The sequence below is a fragment of the Uranotaenia lowii genome, chromosome 3 (genome assembly GCF_029784155.1).
Source record: "Uranotaenia lowii strain MFRU-FL chromosome 3, ASM2978415v1, whole genome shotgun sequence".
NCBI lineage: Eukaryota > Metazoa > Arthropoda > Insecta > Diptera > Culicidae > Uranotaenia > Uranotaenia lowii.
In genome coordinates, this window is record NC_073693.1 from 72,575,123 (window position 1) to 72,598,529 (window position 23,407).

The 23,407-nt window shown below is 37.6% G+C and overlaps 1 protein-coding gene and 1 long non-coding RNA gene across 2 annotated transcripts in view; one reads left to right on the plus strand and one right to left on the minus strand.

Annotated features, from left to right (window-relative positions):
- The first annotated feature begins 763 nt into the window (after positions 1 to 763).
- Positions 764 to 23,407, plus strand: part of LOC129755423 (DNA ligase 1-like) — a 29,292-nt gene continuing 6,648 nt past the window's right edge. The window contains exons 1-3 of the mRNA XM_055751912.1: positions 764 to 1,153; positions 1,226 to 1,304; positions 1,364 to 1,563. Coding sequence (XP_055607887.1) covers positions 866 to 1,153; positions 1,226 to 1,304; positions 1,364 to 1,563 — 567 coding nt within the window. The 5' untranslated portion in view covers positions 764 to 865. The remainder of the gene's footprint in view (positions 1,154 to 1,225; positions 1,305 to 1,363; positions 1,564 to 23,407) is intronic.
- Positions 19,846 to 21,070, minus strand: LOC129755430 (uncharacterized). The gene is made up of 3 exons (XR_008739259.1): positions 20,659 to 21,070; positions 20,391 to 20,541; positions 19,846 to 20,309 (listed from the first exon to the last, which is right to left on the minus strand). It is a non-coding gene; the product is annotated as an uncharacterized LOC129755430 (long non-coding RNA).

A 23,407-nucleotide genomic window follows, 5' to 3' on the forward strand; every position in this document is an offset into this window, starting at 1 on the left:
AACGGTTATTTCATGGAAATGCAAATCTATACGTAAATCTCTCCAAGAATCTTTGAAAGAGGGAAGTATACAAACCAGCTTGAATCATGTTGTAGCTTCTAGATTTAAAGCTGACTTTGGTTTGCTCATTATTCTGGTTCCGGCAAAAATTATGAAAGGAAGAAACGATGAGCACACCTCCTCCTTTCCCTGTGTTACAAATCGTAAGTTTTCGATCGTACCACCTAATATTTCCCCCCAACCCCAAAACAGCGTTATGTTATTAATTGAAGTCCCTTAACGCCTTTGCTTTGACAACGCAGTGCAGCTGAGACAACAGGGGCTCCATAGAGTAAAAACTTGCCCGGATAAATCAAACAAAATTTGGGGAAGGTCTAATTCATCATCATCATCACTTTATTTGTCTTTAAAAAAAAAGGTTGGGGATGATTATGTTTCTATGTTAATTTCAAGGAAATTGCCTCTCATTGTTCTCTCCCTCTCGTAGTTCAACGTTATTGAATTAAGAGCAGTTTCAAGCATACTTACCAAATTTCATTATATTGATACATTCACTTTTTCTTAAACTTATGTTTCTAAAGTGCTACATCAACAAGTTCTTTTTTCATATACTGCCGTGCCATAAACTCGCATTCACAATTCCAACGAATTCAAGTTAAGCCGACAAACCTTCTGCGCATGACTCAATAAGCCGAGCTATTTTAATCACGCTGTTTGAAAGCATATCGTTGTTTTTTGCGAAACCAGTCTTCTAAAAATTCGAAGCCTGTAAACACTTCTTAGTAAAACCCGATCAACTCCAGGATTGTTTACATTTCAATATACGAAAGAGTTCCGAAGTTAATCTCCAAGGCCACCACCAATTATGTCCCGAAGTGCCATACTCACCCGGATGGAGACGGTCTGTGCCGAGGTTATGGAAATGCCGGAAATTTTCCTCGACGAAAGTGAAACGGAGGACGACGAGGAGGAACTGCCCAGCGAAAGTGACAACGCCGCCGAGGATGAAGAGTTGGAAGATGGCGATCTGGACGATGATGCGAATGCGGAGGATGAATCAGGTTCCAAAGATGCAGACTCAAAAGATGAAGGCAAAAACGACAAAGCGAAATCAGAGAAAAAATACGGCAAAGAAAAGGGTGTTTCGGTTAAGGTTTGGATGTAATTTTTCTTCCTGATTACCTTATGACTCATACTATTTTTTCTTATGGACTTCTGAAAAAAGGTGAACTGTGAAGATAAAAAACAACGGACGATAGCCAAGTGGATTAGTCGCGCGCTAAAGACCGCAATCAATCCAATCGGTTAGCTGAAAACATGGATAAGTTGGTTGTTGAAAAAGATTTCAAATTTTTTCTCGCAGTTTCTAGGTTCAACCTAAACCTTAAAGTGAATCTAGATCTTAATGTAGCCAGCAAAGATGATGATAAGAAAAGATCGCCCGAAAAGCAGAAAACAAGTCTGGATAAACCTCAACAGGAATCAGGCGGGAATGATAAGGCAGCGAAAAAACCGACCCCGGGACAACTTCGAGCACAAGCCGATCGGTCACGGATACGTGAGGTATGATTGACGTTAAATAGGTCTATGAGTTGTATGAGTATTTCAATACTGAATCATCAAAACATGTTCAAATTAAAAAATTTCAATAGGTTCTGTTAGGCACAATTTCTTTCGTATATTTAAGTTAAAGCTGTTTTTTTATTTAACAACTTGTTTTATTAGACTATTAACCAGGCTTACTGATATTCGCATCATTCAATTCCAATCGTTGCCGACGCAACCACAGCACAGTGGTCAAAAATACGAAAAACGTGATCGTTGCTTATACCTTTTTTAGGTCACATTTGAGCATTTCGGTGTCTTCGGAGAAGTTTGTCAGTAAAATCAGCTCTATAATAAAAACTATTATTTTTCTGATTAATCCCCCTACAAGTGAGATAAAATTTCTAACTTCTCTGTTATAGGTTTTAGCTCTTTGATGTCTTCGACAAACTCGTTTAAAATCAAATTTTCTACAACTTTGTTTCAGGTGGCAAGTTTCTAAAATAATTATTATCCGAGATATCGGCCAAATAAGAAACTTTACCTCTAAAAATCAGTTTATTAATAACAACTTTTTTCAGTTAATTTTAAGTTTGATAATATGTTCCACAAAGTTGTTTGTCTTACTAAAATACACCACTTTGTTGAACATTTCAAGTTTGTTAAATAAGATACTGCAGAGCTATTTTAAAAAAATTACCGAAAATAGGGCTTTTCACGCCTTATTTTACAAACACCGGGCAACATCGGGCAGCCCGTTTTAGATGCAAAATAAAGTCGAAGATTTCGTCTACAAGATGCAGGTACAACCGTCAGTATCCACTTGTATCCAAACGAGATACATCTATTTTAATTTTCCATGTTTTCATTAAAAACAACGATTTCTATGAAACTATAGCGCATTCTACCACGTGTGTTTTCTTCTAGCTTTTCCCAGCGCGATGTCAAAAGCAAAGGTTTGGAAGCGTATTTGTATTATTGGTATCCCTAGCTTGTAGAGGATATCTATTTCAATTGAACACACAATAACCTGATGCTAAGACCCATATTTGACATTGAATTTAGACAACTTGAGAGTAAAATAAGCCAATATTGGCATAGATTTGGTTTTTGGGCACCTCTTGCGTTCCTAAAACTAAATCGTTTTTCTTCATGAAGCATTCGTGGCGAAGTATGATCGTCAGTGAATTTAGAAGACGTCGAATGATTCGACGTCGTCTACGCGCATTTTTTCCATTAAGGGCGAATGATGATTGTTTGATGGTTGTCGATAGTAACTCAGAAAATAACTGATCACTAACGAGGAGAAGATAAACAAACTAGGTATGCGTCGTAGAAAACAGGCTTTCTATGTCCATAGTACTTTGAAATATAACAGGTAGGCCATTGCGCTTAACCATATTTGGCTGCTCCGTGTAAGTATATGGCATTTCAACTACAAACTAAAATAGTTATGAAATATCACTGGTTTTCTATGGAATATACATCAAAATCGTTGATTTTGTCTTTATTAGCCGTTTGTTTCTTCTGAAAAGTGCTTGAAATTAAAGACTGATTCTCAGAGGTTATATGAAACAGTAAGTTTGCATTAAATTTCCTAGTATTGTACATAAATTGTGAACATTAAAAAGAGAATTTCGTCGTCGTCCCCGAATGTATGATAAAATCAACGGAAAAAATTCCTGCATTCTTAGACAAGATTTTATGAAATAAGCAGTGTACATAATACTCGATGACTATTAGTCGTTTTGTGAGATTGTTCTGGAAATTTCCGCAAGAACTGACTATCACATTACAAAAATCAACAATTTTTTTGTTTTCGAGTCGCCAAAAATCCCATCAAATAAAACTTTTTACTAATTCGAAAAGCCAAACATGGTTAATGGTATTAAAAAGCATAAGCTCATATTTTTTTCATAATTTTATTGCTTATCAATTCTTTAGTAAATAAGATTTTTAGATTAATTCCTTACATTTGCTAACAATTCACAAAACTATTTTTTGGAGCCTTTCACCAACACAGTTGAAGAGGGCGGAATAGCCTACCTTGTCTATTTGAAAGTACATACTATGTTCTATGTCAAGGAGCTAAATCGTTGGTGACTAGGATCGGGGAAAAAATCATTCTGATCGAAGATCAGCAACCTTGGTTTTAACTTTAACAAGTTTCAATGTACCGAGTGCAAAGCTGCGATTGCTCCAGACCATAGGTCGGCAACCTGCGGCTCGCGAGCCGCATGCGGCTCTTTGGATATAAAACTGCGGCTCTTTAACTCACTGCGCAAATATTATAAAAAAATTTGAAAAAAAAATTAAAACACCGTACTAAACCGATAATTGAGTCTTGTGACCTAGAACACTGATTTTCAAAGGTCAAGAAGAAAATTATGAAATGGCACCCGCTGTAGCATCAAGCGGAAAGACCAAAAGTCAAAATAAGCATTTATTTAAGCCTATTGTACCATTTATTGCATTTCATTGTTTTTGCAATATCAACATTGAGATCAAAATTTTTATTTATCATTAAATACTAAAGAATGCGTAAATGCTTTTGTTTTCAAACAACGAAAACTTAAATCAAATTATGTATTTATATCTATGAATCAATCGAACACAAAAGTTGAGCTGTACCTAGCAGGAAAATCCAAGTTAATCATTTACAAAAAGTAGTTCTTAGATTTAGGTTGCCAGGTTTCCCCGGTTTTATTAAGGTTTGCCATGATATTGAATATAAAATTTGAGAAATCGGGAATCGGATTTCATTAAAAAAGCCTGGATTTTGCCCAGGTTTATTCTCATTCTCATTCTCAAATGAAACTTTAAAAAACAAATTGTGTTGTATTTTTTTTAAATTAATGCGTCCAAAACGAAATTTTCATAAAAATAGTCATGAAAGGTTTTTTGAAAGCCTTTAATACGATTTAAAATCTGCTGATAAATTTTGACGAAAAATTATTTTTCTTGATTTTTGATGAGTATTTTCTAACTTTCAAACAAATTTGCCCGAATATTGCCCGGATTTTGGTCGACAGTTTTGAAATCAAATGCTCGAATCTTTAAATAAAATAGCTCAGATTTGTCCGGCCTGTGCTGAAAAAATTCTGGCAACCTTATTGTTAGGGCGTGAAACACCCTACAACAAAACCGCTGGGCTCACTGCTGGCAGCCTATTGTCAGCTGATCGACGCGCCAACCAGCGGGATGTAAACACCAACATGTGTGCTTTTATTATTGTTGTCCAAGCGAGTCGCACGTATCTTTTTACTTCGTCAATAAAAGTCCAGTTTTAAGTATGTAAATCTCGCGTCTTTTTAATTCGTGTATCCGCATTTCCCGGTACATAACAGTGGCGACGAGTCGGTCGTGTAATTTACGCAAATATCGCAATATTTTCGCAAAATTACTTCCCCCACGCGGAAACGACGCCGGTGTGAAATGAATACGAGTGAATCTAACCACACTCCCGATCCAACGGCTGGATCGAATGGGTCCGTCAACGGTCTCCCAAGTGGACAGCAGTTCCACCCGGCTGGCATGCAGCAAAGTTTTATTCGCCCTACACAGTTCGGTCAGCAGCCACCGACGGGACTTCTTCTACAGTTCCCCGGGCAACAGCAACAGCAGCAGCAGTCGTCGCAATCATCATCACACCACCTCTCAGCATCCGATGCACTTCTCACCCAGCTCCTCCAACAGCAACAAGCATTTGCAACACAAATGCTCAACCAGCAGCAGGAATTTATGCGACAGCAGCAGGAAATGTTCCTCCGTGCGATGTCATCGCTCAGCGTACAGGTGCCGTGCAACCCTGAAGTGATTCTTGATTCGCTTTCAAATCACATCAACGAATTCAGGTACGATCCGGACAACAACATCACATTTGCTGCTTGGTACGCGAGATACGAAGATCTGTTCGAGCAAGACGCTTCCCGGCTCGATAACGAAGCAAAAGTCCGTTTGCTTCTCCGGAAGCTGGGTGCTGCTGAACACGAACGGTACGTGAATTTTATTCTCCCCAAACTGCCGAAAGATTACCCATTCGACGAAACCGTGCGGAAATTGGGAATCTTGTTTGGTGCGGCTGAATCACTAATCAGCAAACGATATCGGTGCCTGCAAACAACAAAATTACCCTCCGAAGATTATGTCACGTTTTCGTGCAGGGTAAACAAAAACAGTGTCGATTTCGAGCTAAGCAAATTGACAGAGGAGCAATTCAAGTGCTTGCTGTTTGTTTGCGGGTTGAAGTCAGAGTGCGATGCCGACGTACGTACCAGACTGCTAGCGAAGATCGAGGACCGGGACGACGTTACCCTGGAGCAGCTTTCGGAAGACTGCCAGCGGCTGATGTGCCTTAAACGGGATACAGCCATGATCGAGGGGACTACCGGACCAGCAGTGCAGTTCGTGGAGCGAAATCAGCAGCGATTTTCAAAAACCTTTCCGAAAAGTGTGAAACAAAGTGAAAACAAAAACATTCCCCCAACCCCTTGTTGGAAGTGCGGCGCAATGCACTACACTCGTGTGTGCCCCTACAAGGATCACAAGTGTAGTGATTGTGACCAAAGTGGACACCGTTAAGGTTACTGCGTAACCGAAAAGAAAAGTAGGAAGCCCTATCGCAAACATCCAAATAAAACTTTTCGGACACAAACAGTTCAAGTTAAATCAGTGCAACAAAAACGAAAATTCGTGCATGCAACAATCAACAGTGCTGAAGTGCAGCTCCAGTTGGACACTGGATCCGACATCAGTGTTGTGTCGAAGCGTGTGTGGGAGAAAATTGGGAAGCCTTCCACCACCCCCGCACTAGGAAAAGCATCCACTGCGTCTGGTGCCCCCCTCCAACTGCTCTTCAAATTCGCGTGTGACGTCAACGTCAATGGCCAGCAGCGCCGCGGCATATTCCACGTTGTTGACAAATCGCTGAACGTGCTTGGGATCGATTTGTTCGACGCATTTGGGCTCTGGTCTGTGCCGATTTCATCTTTTTGTGACCAGATCACCAAACCGTCCACATCTTTGAAGCAGCATGGACCAGCACTTCACCACATCACCTTTCCACCCACAATCGAACGGTCTGGCCGAACGATGTGTGGACATTTTAGCGAGCCATTCGGGAATTACGAGAGGGGAGAAGCTCGGTACCAATGATACCTCCAGCGACACCGAACAATCTTGGTCGAGATCCAGGACTGTCTCCAAATTTTCCACCGATGTCCCGTTGCTCTCTACATCTCCTACTCCTCACCACCAAGCTCTGCTGATATGGTAGGGTTCCAGTCAGCCACCGATCAAACAGCTGTCCAGGCGCCTCGTCGTTCTTCTTGGACCAGAAGACCCGGATTAACCAGCACCAGCTGTATTAAGGGAGGAGATGTTAGGGCGTGAAACACCCTACAACAAAACCGCTGGGCTCACTGCTGGCAGCCTATTGTCAGCTGATCGACGCGCCAACCAGCGGGATGTAAACACCAACATGTGTGCTTTTATTATTGTTGTCCAAGCGAGTCGCACGTATCTTTTTACTTCGTCAATAAAAGTCCAGTTTTTAGTATGTAAATCTCGCGTCTTTTTAATTCGTGTATCCGCATTTCCCGGTACATAACACTTATCATAGATAGCCCCTGTGGGTAACCCAGGTAACAAGGAAACCCTCTTCAAATTTTATATTAGAGGCATTCGCATGCCCTCTATGTTAAATGTATATTTGAATTTTCCAAAACCATATTTGAATTTATCAACCATTTTCGACAAATATGTAAAACTTTTAAGCTTAGCAACATAAAATATTTAAAAAAAACCCCTCAATTGAGTCCTATTTATTTGAATTCAAAACGATAATTTTGATTAATCTTAATATAGATTACCATTCCAGATTGCTCGGTTTCAATCCGACTTGCCCGGATTTTCAAAGAGAAAAAATTGGGAAATGTCCGCTCCGGTTCAGTTGTCCTGGGAAAATAGGCCCAGTTTTCTCCCAGATTTTTCATAGTTTTTACGAAAGTCCAAATTTTTAACTTGTTTTAGCGAAATAAATTCGCATGCATTTTAAATTTTGAGATAAGATTTTAACGCCGCTGATGTGCCTTGGTAAAAGTTATTTTTCGTGTGTTTATATTAATGCTTCTTCTTTTTTGCCTTTTTAGGAAAACACACAGTTTTTTGCTGAATTTGTCCGAATATTACCTGGTTTTAATTTTAAAATTTACAGAAAAAAGGGAAAATTAATGAAAATACCAATTTTGAAAATCTATTTGAAAATTTGATCCCTGGCTAACTAACTTTATTGACCTTTACACCCCGAAGCAGGTTTTTTAAAAATAATTAATTAAACTTAATGAATTTTAAAAAGTAAACTTTTGATTTTTTGAACTCATTTAAAATTTCAATTGTGATGCCTGCAGCCAAGATTTACCAAAATCATGAAATTTCAGTAACAAACATAAATAATTTTTTACATTTTTTATTAAAAGTTGATTACCGTTGATTTATTTTCATTAATTTTAGTTTCAAACTTTTAAAAGTATCCTTGAACTGATCTTGTCAGTCACAATGCACTATTGCTTTATTAATTGTCACGAATTGTCGGCTACAAATTAGATTTTTTTTAAATATCCAAGAGTTAGATAAAAATCTAATGATATTAAATTTTTTTTTTGTAAAACTTATGTTTATTGATCATTCATATTTTTTTTTCTTGGAAAAAAACCATTAAATCTTGAATGTGGCTCTTTAAGACTCTGTAATTTTGAAAATTTGATGTTTTTGGCTCTTCTGACTCAAAAGGTTGCCGACCACTGCTCCAGACAATGAAAGAAAATTGACGAAATTGACACAGCAACCTACCGTACCGTTCATAATTGTATAGAAAATGGAAGCACGCACACAGTCACTTCGACTTTGAACTTCTATAACTTTTTACTCTGAAGATATTTTTTGATCAAATTTTCTGCGTTAGATAGATCAACTATCACACTATTATACCACAAAATTTGAGCTTTCTGGAATGTGTGTGGCCTGAGATACAGTAATTCTACGAAAATCAGACTTTTTGGACTTTTACCATTCAAACTGCAATATCTCAGAAACTACAATACATTTTTCATTGAAATTTTTCAGAGTGATTGTTGTAATATTATGTTAGCATGTCTGAAGATTTTGAAAAGTTTAACCGATGAGATCAAAATTTACACGAGGTACAATATTTCAGGCATGAACCTAAAAATGCCATTTCTATAGAATTTTGGACGAATGTTTCCATAGGAAAATCCTGTTTTATGTTTAACAACCAGTAAATCTATTTTAACAAAAAAAAAACAAAACAATATCGCGAGATTCTGATTTCAAAACACAAAAAGATCATTAATTCCATTTTTTCCTTTCTCCATTGCTTTTGCCAGGCATTTTTTGACTGATTTGTGGATGGAAACGATATTGTTCACATGAATCGTCCAAAATTCTATATAAATCGCATTGTTAGGTTCATGCCTGAAATATTGTACCTCGTGTAACTTTTGATCCCATCGATTAAACTTTTCAAAATCTTCAAACATGCTAACTTATATTTCAACAATCACTCTGCAAAATTTCAATAATAAATGTAGCTTTATTACTGAGATATTGCAGTTTGAATGGTAAAAGTCCAAAAAGTCCGATTTTCGTAGAATTACTGTATCTCAGACCACACAAATTCCAGAAAGCTCAAATTTTGATGCACACCCGACTAACCCATTCCTGCTACATCGAAAGAAAGAGTGGTGACTGTGAATCCTGTGGAGTACGAATGACGGTGGAACATGTCTTGGTCGAATGCCGTTTATACCAAGATGCACGTGACGAGGCCGAACTTGAAGATGATATCGGCTCTATACTATCCTACGAAGCTGCTAGAGAAACTATTATTTATTTATTTACATAGTATTCCGTCTCACGACATAACTTGACGAACATAATTCCTAAAATTCACTCGGTTCATAGCAACCGTTCTCCAATTTCTCGGGCACTCCACGTTCGCCAGATCACGCTCCACTTGGTCTAACCACCTCGCTCGTTGCGCCCCTGCTCGTCTTGTTCCTACCGGATTCGTAGCGAACACCTGTTTTGCAGGACAGTCGTCCGGCATTCTCGCAACATGTCCCGCCCAGCGTATCCGGCCAGCCTTCACCACCTTCTGGATACTGGGTTCGCCGTAGAGGCGCGCGAGCTCGTGGTTCATCCTTCGCCTCCACACTCCGTTCTCCTGTACGCCGCCAAAGATGGTTCTTAACACTCGTCGCTCGAATACTCCGAGTGTACGCAGGTCCTCCTCGAGCAATATCCATGTCTCGTGCCCGTAGAGAACAACCGGTCTAATGAGCGTCATATACAGGTTACACTTCGTGCGAGGGCTAAGTCTTCTCGACCGCAGTTGCTTGTGGAGTCCATAGTAGGCACGACTTCCGCTGATAATTCGCCTCCGGATCTCACGGCTGGTGTCATTGTCTGCGGTCACCAGTGAGCCGAGATAGACAAAGTCTTCGACTATCTCCAGCTCGTCGCCGTCGATCGTGACCTTGTTATTACTGGACAAGCGGGTTCGGTCGGTCTCGGATCCGCAGGCCAGCATGTACTTCGTCTTGGACGTATTAATCATCAACCCAATCCTTCCTGCTTCGCGTTTCAGTTTGCGGTAGATCTCCTCCACCGCCGCAGATGATCTGCCGACTATATCAATGTCATCGGCAAAGCAGATAAGTTGACTGGATCTGTTGAAAATCGTGCCCCGCATTTCGCCCACCGCTCGTCGAATAACACCTTCTAGCGCCACGTTGAGAAACTAAAGTGCTGAAATTTTTAAGATTAACAAGCCTTTTGAAAGAAATCTAACGTCTAGGTTTAAGAAAGCTTTAATGTAATTATCTAAATACCGAAACAAGGGTGCTTAATAGCTTGGCGCACGGCACCCTCCCAAATAAACGCACTTCAATCAATCAATCAAATTTTGTGGTATAATAGTGTGATAGCTGATCTATCTAACGCAGAAAATTTGATCAAAAAATATCATCAGAGTAAAAAGTTATGGAAGCTCAAAGTCGAAGTGACAGTGCGCGTGCTATCAATTTCTATACAATTATGAACGGTACTGTATATCGGCTTTCAGCATGCTTGTTGATGCCATACATTCAGAACGATGGCTATGGTGATTTAAATGATCTGACCGACCACGTTTATAAAAATACTCTAACATTTGTCTACGTCCCGAAAATGTGCTTTCACGAATTTGTTGAAGCAGCAACCGTCGCTTTTCAAATATCGTACTCTTGTGACGGGGAGTAAAAATTTCAGTCAGGCTACATTGTTGTGAATGATGGTTTTAAAAATATCAGTCAATTTCATGTGTCCTGACATTTTTTTCCCAATGAAACCCATTTGCAGTTCGTTTTTTTTATCAATAACTCATCAACGTTACATTACATGGTTTGTTAACATGGTGAAATCGAAGGCAGATTGTTGAAAGATGAATTTCTAACCAATCTCAGTGTTTGAAGCCTTTGTAACTGTTTGAGTTCAATTCTCACCCATGATTTCCGGGAAAATCGAAGGAATTTGGAAAAAATAGAAGGATTAGGCAACGATTTTTTTCTTAAATATTTGGGGTCACTTTAAATAAAACTTGAACGATTCGGTTTTCGTAAACGATATATATTTAATAACATTTCTTTCCAGATGACCATATAGTGTTTTGTTTTCAATTTCATTTTTGAAGCTTGTTTCTAAGCTTTGAATTTGTTTTTTAAGGTTTTTAAAGATTCATCGAATTGATTTTTTTTTACCATTCCAAGTGTAAAAAAATTAAATAAGCGTCGTAATGAGTAACTGGTACAATACAATCTAAACCTAAATTTAAAAAAAATCAATGTGAATTTTATCGCGATTTCGACATTTGAAAAAAGTCTAATCATCTAAAACATAGGTCGGCAACCTGCGGCTCGCGAGCCGCATGCGGCTCTTTTGATGTAAAGCTGAGGCTCTTTCGTTATTTGTGAAAATTTTATATATATTTTTGAATAAAATATTTATAAAATCGTGCAAAAGCGATGATTGAGTCTTGTGACCTGGCACACGGGTTTTCAGAGGTCCAGAAGAGAATTTGTAAAATTGCATCCAATCCCAAAATACCAAATGGTAAAATAGCATTGTTTTGTTATAAAACGACGTAATCCTCATCAAATTGTATATTTTAAGCCTTCGCAATCACTTTTTTACCCTCTATGAAAATTTATCAGTTGATATTTCCAAAATCTTATTAGAATCAATCAACCATTTCGATTCAACTATGTATGGAAAAATATAATTTTTAAAAGTTTAAGTAAAATATCAAAATTTTGCTTTTCAAGTCTGATTCTTGCAAATTTAAATTCAAAATGTTAGATCGAAATTCGAATATCTAAAAAAAACTGCGATTTAAAAAAACTAATCAATACACCGAGAAAACCGGCAAACATTCTTCATTTTGAATAAATTCCAATACATAAATCCCGTGGATGATGTTTCATGAATGGATATCATTTTTTTTTTCATAAAACAAACTTCCAAATAATATCAAATTTTGCTTCATGTTTTTGATCATCAGCTGAAAATTTGAAATTACGTTACCTATCATCATTATAAATTTGCGATCTTTTTACATTTGAATTCCTAAATGGAATTGTCATCTTGATATTTTTATGTTGATTGTAAAAGTCATTTTCCATCAGAATCGGAACTGAAATTTTAAATATCAGGCCTTTTCAATTACGTTTTCATAATCTTTATTCAAAATCAATAATAATGAACCAAGATGTGAAATATGTTTCAGAGCCCTTAACCATGAACTCTTTCATTAAAATTTTGTTGTTTTGGGTTTCAATCAATATTTCTATTTTTTTTTTCATCCGATTAGTGAATCTGAATTTAAATATAATAAAAATTTTGTTGTTTTGGGTTTCACTCATTATTTAGCTTTTTTTTTTCATCTGACTTGTGAATCTGAATTTAAACATAAGTTTCGAATGAAGATCTGGATCCGAATTTTCAGTTCTGGATCGTCATTTTAAAGCTTGGCTATGTTTGAATTGCGCATAAGAATAAAGTTCAACAATTTCGAATCTTAAAACGAAACAAATACTCAGAACGGTTTCGAATATTCTTTTTTTCCAAGTTCTGGAAATCATTATTTAAATTTTGAAAATGCATATGCATTTTCAAATTTATGGATCAAATTTTCATCAAAACTGAGTTTCAATCGACAAGTGAGAAAATTTAATAAAAACTGTCGCAGAATACCGAACCTGAGATTAGTTTTTTAGGTTTTGGCCAAAGTTGCCGAAAAAAATTCTGTGTTTTTGACAAAAAAAAATCTCGAAATCTGTGATTTGAACCTAAAATTCTGTGACAGTTTTCTGTGACGCTAGTTCTACGAAATTCATTGCAGAAATCATGTCAAACATCAACAAATTGAAAAATACTTACAGTTTTGATAGAAAAAAAAATCATTTTACATTACCTTGTTTTCATATTTTCTTGAATTATAGTCAAAAATAAAAAATCCAAAGTGACATAAAAATTTCGGATTTTAGAAATCTGTAAAAAAAATTTAGAAAATCTGTGAATTCTGTGAAAATTTTAAAAATTCTGTGTTCTGTGACACAGATTCTGTGACGAAATTTGGCTCAAAACTTTGTGATAATACAGATTTTTCTGTGACTTCGGCAACCTTGGTTTTGGCATTAGTTAAAAGTTAAGTTTATTACTCTTGAATTTGAATAATCTTACTCAATCATTAAAATTTGATTAAGAATTTAAAATTGAGTGTAGAGAAAAAAAATCGCTTTCTTTTCCTGGACCCTCAGGGAGGAGGGTTTTAACCCCCAAAACGCCCCTCATTCCTACGGCCATGCCTCATTAGCATTCCAGTTTGCCGTTTTACCGGGGCTTGCCAGATTTTCAAAGAAAAAATTGGGAGATATCCTTGAATTGATTTTGCCAGTTAAAATGTGCTGTTGTCAGGAGCATAATTTTTTAAAGAGTCGAATAGACTACATATATTTAAGTTGAATTTTACCTCATTTGTTGGCATTCATTAAAGAAAGTTTATCTTGTAATGGGGGTCTGTGTTTGCTGGTAAAGATTAAACTTTTACTCAACAGGGGTTTGAGTAGTTAAGGTTACTCAGTCCTTTGTAACGTGGAGACAGGCAGGCTACCCATACTTCTAGATTTTAGAAAAGATTAGCTCAATCTGCTGAATGTCTTAAAAAAGCTTGATAAAAAAAATATCCCGTTACTTTGTTCTTTTAAAAGCTTTTCTTTGCCGAAGAAATGATCAATATTTTGCTTTTGTAAATATGTTTAAATCTTTACATTAACATCATGCAAAGTATTCATTTAAGCTTTATATGCACTTAAAATTATTAATATATTAAATTTGAGGTTTAATTGTAGGTATAATCAAATCATGTTAGAAGAGTTGACGAGCCAGAATAAAATCCATGTACTTAATGGTAATCAGAAACAGATTGAAAGAATAATCCAAGAGTTTGAATAAAACTCTAATGGGTTTAAAGTTATTTTCATAAAACTAATGTTGAATGATCAATGATCATTCTTATATTATGATTTTTTTTTTTATTAAAAACAAAAACTATAAATCTTTAATGCGGCTCTTTCAAACTCTGAAATTTTGAAAATTTAAGGTTTTTGGCTCTTCCGACTAAAAAGGTTGCCGACCACTGATCTAAAATAATTATTTGGCGAAAAAATTTTTTCTATTTTTCTCGGTTTTTTCAATTCAATTGACATTTCTGAACCGATCTATGGTACAGTATGCAAAGTAGTGACATTGGTCCGCGCTTTAAATCGTAATTTCTGGTGAAAATCACTTTTGTTTCAATTGGTTTTACGCCAGACGCGTATAACGGAACAACCAGAGTCGACGGGAAGTGAAAGTTATTTGCAAAGTGCATTGATTAAAGCTAATAATAGACTAAATTGTTCGCCGTGGCTAGTGTTATAGGCTGTGCAGTGCAGTGTTGTTGTTTTCTGGATTCACCACAAGTCAACTAGGTAGCAGCTGCGTGCAACATTGTGTGCAAGCTAAGTTTGCTTGGCTTTCCCAGCCTCCTAGTTGCAAGAGAAACAGCTTCACCAATAGCAGTGCCTCTTTATTGACGGTGAGACACCTGCTGCCGAGTAGTAGAAGCTCCAAACACCAATTGGATTGCATACCTTAAGGCTCTTTCAAATACCTGCATTTCGTCTTCTGTATTCCGAACTTGCTTGCACCTTTGGACGTCTTGGGCAAGTTCCATTGGAAAAGGTCAAAACGTCCCTACTTCAGGTTGTACCTTGAACGCTTGGCCGAAGTAGTGTTTCTAGAGGTTAAAGCGTAGTCGTTACCCGCTCCGGCGGAAACGCATTACCGGTCACCTGGACCTTTAACCCTTGGGTGAACCGAGGTAGCTAAGGTAAAAGGGTAGACGTTACTCACTTCGGTGAGAACGCATTGATCCTCATTTGTTCCATTTGTCGAGAAAAAAAAAATTTGTGCTGAAGTCCTATAAAAAGCTCCTTCAAGCGCGGCAGCCGTCATGGCTGCAACCAGTTCCCCCACGGGGGTAACTACAACCGGGGACCCGCCTGATAAAAATGACAGAACGCTTCCCGAATATATGGATAGACTTGGTACATTCGGAAAGCTCATAATTTTATCTTTACGTCCTGCTGATGAACAACAACTACCGAAAAATCCTTTTCTCGTCAGTAAATCTATCGACCAGTCAATTGGAAAAATTGAAGCCGCCTACACAGAAGACAATGGCTCCAAGTACGTCATCAAAACCCGTAGCGCTAAACTAGCCTCAAAAATGATGCAAATGAAGGAGCTTATTGACGGTACGAAAATTGTGGTCACCCCCCATCCAGTTTTTAACGTTAGTCGTTGCGTGATAAGCTGCAAAGAAGCCATCGAACTAACAGAAAAAGAGCTAGAAACAGAACTGCAAGGGCAAGGAGTTTTGAAAGCTCGTCGTATTACAAGGATCGAAAACAAGAAACGAGTAAACACCCCAACGGTGGTTTTAAATATTTCTGGAACTGTAATTCCGAAAGAAATAAGAGTTGGTATAATAAACTGCAGAACCCGTCTATTCTATCCTTCCCCTCTAGTATGCTATCGCTGTTGTTCGTACGGGCACACAAAGGACAAATGCACCAACGAATTGTCTTGCCGAAACTGTTCCAAATCACACGATTTAGAGGAGGAAGAACAGTGTAAAGAGGATCCTTACTGCAAAAACTGTCAAGGAAAACATGCTCCAATCTCACGAAAATGCCCTCTATATCAAAAAGAGGAAGAGATCGTAAAAATCAAGGTAGAAAGTGGAATAACCTTTGGAGAGGCTAGGAAAGAGTACGCCAAGAAGCACGCGGAAAACTCCTACGCTAATGTTTGTGGAGCGCAGCAAAGACTCGAACAACTCAGAAAAGACCACGAAAAAGATGCACAGATCGCTAAATTGCTTGAAGAAAACGCAGCATTGAAAGGAAACGCAAGACCCTGTATGAATGAAAATGAAAACGTTGAGAAGCTCCAATTAGAAGTCCAGAAGCTAAGAAAAATCGCCAAAGAGTTTTTCGAGCTTAAAGCAAAACTAAAGGTCGCTGAAGAGAGTTTGAAGATTTCCGAAAGTGAATCTGATGAAGAGATGGAACCAGAACCTGAACGATCGACATCCTGTGTTCAAAGAAAAACAGCTTCAACCGGTGACACACCAACGTCGAAAAAACAAAGATTAAGTTCGAAAAATTCTTTACCGCTCAGTCAAAGCATGGAAACCTCTGAAATCGAAGACAGCCAAACCGAAACCGAAAGCGTAAAACGAAGAGGTCGACCACCAAAAAATCGAAATGGCCAACAAAGCAAAAAGTAATCTGAATCAAAATGGACCGGCACTCGAAAATGGACATGGCTTTGGAATACTTGATTTGGACGAGACTGAAATAGATGGCATCGACCGACGCAACTTCCTAGGAAACTCTAACGGAACTGATGGAAACATAGCCCTAGCAATAGGGGAAGATGAAGAAGGAAGCTGGAACGTGGAAACTACACCACAATTTGTTCATAGCCAGCAAACTAATCGCCCTGCCAGAACCAATATACCATCAATACTAGACACCCAACCAAATGTTATCTCCTGGAATATCCAGGGATTGCGGCCCAAGAAGGCAGAATTAGACATCCTGATTCAGGAACAATTGCCACGCGTCATCTGTCTGCAAGAAACAATGTGCCATTCGCAAAATTGTCCACGTATTTCTGGATATAAAATTTTCCATCGACCACGTGTCACCGGGACTCGAGCAGCAGGAGGAGTCATTATAGCGGTCAGAGAAAATATCGAAAGCGAAGAAATTGAACTCGAAACTCCTTTCGAAGCTATAGCCGTTAAAGTAGGACCACCGTTCAATGTGATCATTGTCAACATATATTTGCCACCGAGAGAAAACATAACCAACAGCCAAATTTCTACTTTACTAAATCAGATCCCAAAGCCTCTTCTGTTGGTTGGGGACTTTAACGCCCACCACCCTTTGTGGGGTTCAAATCACTTTAACGCACGTGGCCAAATGGTTGCCGAATTTGTAGAAGAAAACAGTCTGGTAGTGCTCAACAGTGATGATCCAACTTACGTCGATCAAAGGCATGGTAGTTTTTCTTCCATCGATTTAGCTTTATGCTCGAATGAAATAGCCGGACATCTGGATCTATGTGTGTTACCAGATACTTACAGTAGTGACCACATACCACTCTGCATAAGTTTTCCTGGAACAATAAACCGACGCGCTAATCGACCAAGATGGAAAATCGAAGAAGCTGACTGGGAACAGTATCAAAATGTACTCAGCTTCACCAGAGATGCCAACTCCGAACGTCAAGTAGAAAAATTGACAAAATCCATTTTGGAAGCAGCTGAACTTACCATCCCCAAAACGAAAGGATTTATAGGAAAAAAGTGTGTCCCATGGTGGAATGCGGAAATCGCAGATCTTGTGAAAAAAAGAAGAAAAGCTCTGAGGCAGTTGAAAGTTAACAGAACAAATCGTGAACAACTTGTGAACACTTATCAAAACGCAAACGCAGAAGCAAAAGAAGCAATATCAAAGGCGAAACGGAAAAGTTGGGAAGAGCTTGCCGGAAATTTTTCATCGCAGACTCCACTGAAAGAAATGTGGGGGAATTACCAAAAAATACAGGGGAAAAAACGGCAAAATGAAATCAACGCGATCGAATACGGAGGAAGATCGTTTTCTGACCCCGTAGATATCTGCGAGATGTTGGGAAACGCGTTCCAAAAAGTTTCCAGCACAAGAGCATATAGCGATACATTTCTGAGTCACAAACAGCAAGTTGAATCCAACTCGCTACTCATCCCCGAGGACTCAGGACCCCACAACCAGAAATACAGCATGTACGAGCTGGACGAGGCGTTAGATGGGCTTAAAGGCTCCTCACCGGGACCGGATAGCATACACTATGCAATGATCACACACCTTCCCCTAGATGGAAAAATTTTGCTTCTCGAGACCTATAACCGGCTGTGGGAGGAATCAACTTACCCGGCAGAGTGGACAAAATCTTTTGTTGTTCCCATCTATAAGGGAAAAGGTCGACGAGCAGATCCTTTAAATTATCGGCCTATTTACCTTAACAGCTGCATGGGAAAAGTCTTCGAAAGGATGATTAACAATCGTTTAGTCCATCTTCTCGAAACAAAAGGACTTTTATATCATCATCAATTTGCTTTTCGAAAGGGGAGAAGCACAGCAGACCATCTCTGCACCTTTGAAGAAATTGTTCGAGGTGCGCTCAACGAAAACAAGGTGGCACAAACGGCTTTTCTTGACGTCAGCAAAGCGTATGACACAACGTGGCGTAGGCTTTGTTTAGAGCAGTTGGCAAACAACAACGTCGGAGGAAAAATGCTGAGCTTTCTACAGGAAATGCTTCGCAACAGGATATTCCAAGTAACCACCAACGGAAAAATGTCCAGCTTCAAGACGATGGAGACTGGCCTATGCCAAGGTTCGGTGCTAAGCGTGACAATGTTCTTAATTGCAATCAATACTCTGACGAACTACATTCCTCCGAATATCCAGTGCCTCATATATGCTGATGATGTGATACTGATAGCGATCGGCGAAAATGCAGAGGACACCGAAAATAAACTTCAAATTGCCTTCGACCAGCTGGAATCCTGGGAAACAAATACAGGATTTAAAATATCTGCTTCAAAAAGTGCTACTGTGGTCTTTCGAATGCCTCGTAAGAGAAAACCGTCGAATCCAAGCAAGCTTAAGTTGAACGGTATAAACGTGCCCCGTCAATGAGGCTTGTCGGGAAGCACCCTAAACTAGCGACCGCTTGGAGTCGCCACTCTCAGTGCACGCTCACTCAAGAACTTTCAAAATGATACACGCTCAACATTTTTTTAACGGAAAAAACTAAAAAACTCTTGCAAAATTCTAATAGTATACATAATACACATAATGTTGTTCACCAATATGCAGAATGAAATTTTACTAAGAAGAATACTTGGGTTTGTTTCTCTTACAGTTGCAGTTCAATTTATGGTTAACAATTGTATATAATTGAAATCATTGCTAAAAACATGAGCCAGATATGTTTATACACAATCTTCAAATAGTAATTAACAACACTAGCGGTAGAAACTCATTATCCTTATCAATGAATAACCAAAATAAAAATTATTAGTAAAATTCACCTAAAAATCACCGAGATTATCTAATTTCATTAGTTTACCCTTTATCTGATTCAGCTAGAAAAACAATGGAATGGCAAATGTTGCCTGTTATACCATTTAATTTGAAAGTTGAAGCAAATATCCGTTGTAGCCTTTTTTTAAATAAAAAAATTGAAGCTCTTGGAGTTAATAATGCCGAGCGATTCTTCATATTTCAAACTACATTTGCTGGGTTTTTTCAGATATTTTAAATATTTTTACGTACTTTCACGTTCAAAAGGAAAATTAAAATTATCGAAAAATATATTTAAAATGGCGAATAACAACAACTTTAAATAAAGTTTTATCAAATGAGCTTTAATGCACTTAATAATCCTTTGCCTTTGAAGTTGACAAAACATTTTTTATTCAATAGAGTATAAAATAATTGTTTTTACAAACTCATGTTTTAAACACGGAGATAAATATCGTAATCCCTTCTATAATTGAATGTTTTTAACAATAAATCTAACAGAATCATTTAAATATAAATTAATAAGTGTAGCAGATTCAACGAAAATTATTTGATTGATTTTGAAAGATCCATTTATCTAACAGTACTCACTCATTAAACGGACGCTTTTCAGTAGGATAAGCTGCGAAATCAGACGCCTGAGGCAAAGTTCAGTTGATGAACCTTTTCCGGACATTTTTGTAAATTCTAATGATGCTTTTTTTTAAGTTTTAATTTTAGAAGATGATTTTTCGGAATAATTATATCAACACGTTTTGTTGCCTTTCGTTTTCATATTTAAACCATGATTGCCGCCACGGTCAAGGAAGAGGTAAGCCCAGCGTTTTAATATCCAAACCCTGATCCCTTCCCTGCTGTTTTCCTTTGCATATCAATGCTTGAATTTCCAGCAACTGGTGCATTTAAAGGAGAATTTAGCATTGGCTAAAAACCATCGAGAAACTGCTACATTCGGCGGAGATTCACCTGGTGGGGAGGAAATGCAATAAGTAATCAATGAAATTTAATTTATAACCTAAGTCTTGGGTAAGTGCATTTGATACTGACCATTCTGGAAAACGTCATTTTAAGGGAAACTCATGAGTTATTTATCGAAGCGGATTGTGTTCATCTAACAGTCCGATCCCGTAGCTTGTGTTGCCTTCCGCTGTCGTGAGCTTTGCTTCAGTGGTGCTTTGAAGCATTTCAAAAGAATTTTCTGGAATAAACAAACGATCTTCTTTATTTAAAAAAAAAAAGAGTTTTGTGATGACTTGGATTTAATTAGTTCTATCAACACAATCTAAACATAAAACGAACAATCACAAACACTTACGATTCTTTTTGGAAGGGGTCCTTTTGCAATCCACATCATTGGTGCTGGTGGTTCCGGTTTCCATGGTATGGCAAACAGTTGAAAAGCGTTTGCGCTTCTGCAACAATACCAGCTGGGAGTACCATCTACGATCGCCGCCGGAACCAATTTTCCTTATTGAGAACCTCGTAGATTCCGCCGATAGAAATAATTTGCAGAATAATGACTATAACTGCTGGTCGTGCACCAGCAACAGTACTACGTAAGCGCTGCCCGGGAAACGTACAGGACGTTACGATTTTTCGGGTAGCTGAAGAGCCTTTGCGATTTTCCCCCGATGTGGTGCCAGTTACAGCTGGCTGAGCACCAGCAGCAGCACTTCTTTTTCGCGAGATTCGCGTCGATTTAAATGATTTCGTGGAAGGTGGTAGCATTTTTACAACTGCAGCGGAACTCACATCTACGCCACGGTTTAGAAATTTTTGCGTTTGTTATTTTCTTTGTTTTGATTTTGCAGACGTACGGTACACGCTTACGCAAGTTTACTTATATGTTGATTAAAATATAGACACTATAATTTCATATAGTCTGGCAAAGAGGATGACGGGAGCCAATCGAACTGTCACTCGCGCGGAGCCAATCGAGCATTCAACGATAATGTTCAAGCTCTTCATAACTCTCTCCAGTTGCAAAATGAAAAATCGTTTCTCAAATTCGTTAATAACATGCTATTTTTATCACTTCAACTAGAAAACGCTTTTCAAAAATATATTATGATTTATAGGTGAAAAAATAGTGAAAATAATGCTAAATAACTTTAGTTTATGTTAACAAAATGCCAGAAAAGCTTTGTGAATCACAATACTTCAACCATGATTTTCCAATATTTAGAAAGTTTGCTCGATTGGCTCCCGCGAATGACAGTTCGATTGGCTCCCGTCATTCTCTTTGCCAGACTATATGAAATTATAGTGTCTATAGATTAAAACCTCGCTGATTGAAAAAATCAACAAAAAATATTTTTTTTATTTGAAACCTTTTTTAAATTCTTATAAAGTATTGTCAATGCAGTTGAAATCCGAAGTTTTGGCGCTGATGATTGGCAACCTTGCCAACCAGCCAGTTTGTCAACATGAAATGTTGCCAATGAATGTCGTTGGCGCTGATTTTCATGAAAACTCCGGTTTGGGGATTTAGCAACAATACTATAATTAAAATAAAGCTAAAAAAAAGTTGGATCAACAGTCATCTTATCCTCCGTGAGGACAGCATAGTTTTGCTTTCACACATTACACTTAAATTGTTGGGAGTGCGATAAATCATTTTACACAATTTACAAAATATTCACTCACTTCATATGTAGCTGTCAAAATGTTTTTCAAATGTGTGAATGTGTGAATGTGTGAAAACCACACACCGCGCAGTTCCAAAATTTACACATTTTTGAAATCTGCGGATTAGGAAAGAGTGTTTGAAACCACACTTGTTATTTGATATTTTTCTTCATCAGTTTCGTATCAGCCAAGTAGAAATAAACCACACCATAGATTTTTTTCGCTTGGATCGTCGTTAAGAATTGTTTTGGAGAATCAAGTAAGCTACCGTCATCATTTTAACCTAACACACCAACAAGTACAGATCTTGGTTCTTGCCAGCAGTTGATGCCTGTTCACTAAGAGGGATACAATTAGAAAAAATAGTTAAGTTTAAAATAGTTAATTTGAATTTATTCATCACCTCCCGTTCGCATTAATTGAAACAGTGTGCCATTTTCATACATTTCTAGTTTTGAACACTTTTTGCAAAATGTGTGAAACGCACACATTTCGGTTCTTTAGGCGGTGTTTTACATTAATATGCAGCAGTACCTTCACAAATTTAATGGGTTGGTCTAGTAACCTCTCTTATGGGTGAAAATGCAAAAGCTAGTGTTGTAAAGTGTTGAGCAGTGTGAAATGCTTAAACTCATATTTTTGGTTTTTTTAATTGTTCATATTGTCAATGCTCTTTGATACATTAGTAGTAATAATAGATAATAGCGTATATGGCCTAAATAATTTCATTTCCTTCTATTGATCGGGCGTTTTTGGTAGTCACATGCACCCTTCGGTCCCGCAACGAGCGAGTACTGTATTTAATCAATTTGATCAAAAACAGCATAAATTTGAATTCAGTGAGCACGAATTGGAACGTTTCCCGTTATTCCGACACAGAAAGTACGGAGAAATTCCTTTCTAAGATACATTGTGCAAAAGAATAAATTATTTAAAGCTTTTTTTTAAATTCTGAATAAGTCATTTAAGTAAAAAAAAAATTAACCTTTTTTAATGCTAGACTAATTCATTAAATCAAATTAACTTATTAGTTTTACATTTATTAATATTATAATACAAATCAAAAATATATTTTGAGTAAAAATAAACCGTACCATAGATTACACATAAACTTACATTGATTTAATTTTGTCTAGCGTGTATGAAACCGATGCAAAAAAAATAAGAGTGTAATTTTGATGAAGCAGAGATGCCAATTTCTTTTAGAACATGAAGTTTTTTTTTAATCTAACATATTTAAGCCTCATCCAATTTCGGTTGCTGATACTTGTTTATGTTTAAATACACTTAGAACTAGACGATGAAATACATGTCTCAAGTTGTGAGTCGAGACACAAGAAGCTCGAAATTTTAATTCGTCCTTCTAACCCCAGCAAAGATGTGTAAGCCTGCACTAAAAGATTAAATATGGCTCCTTTATCTGACATGTTTGAGTG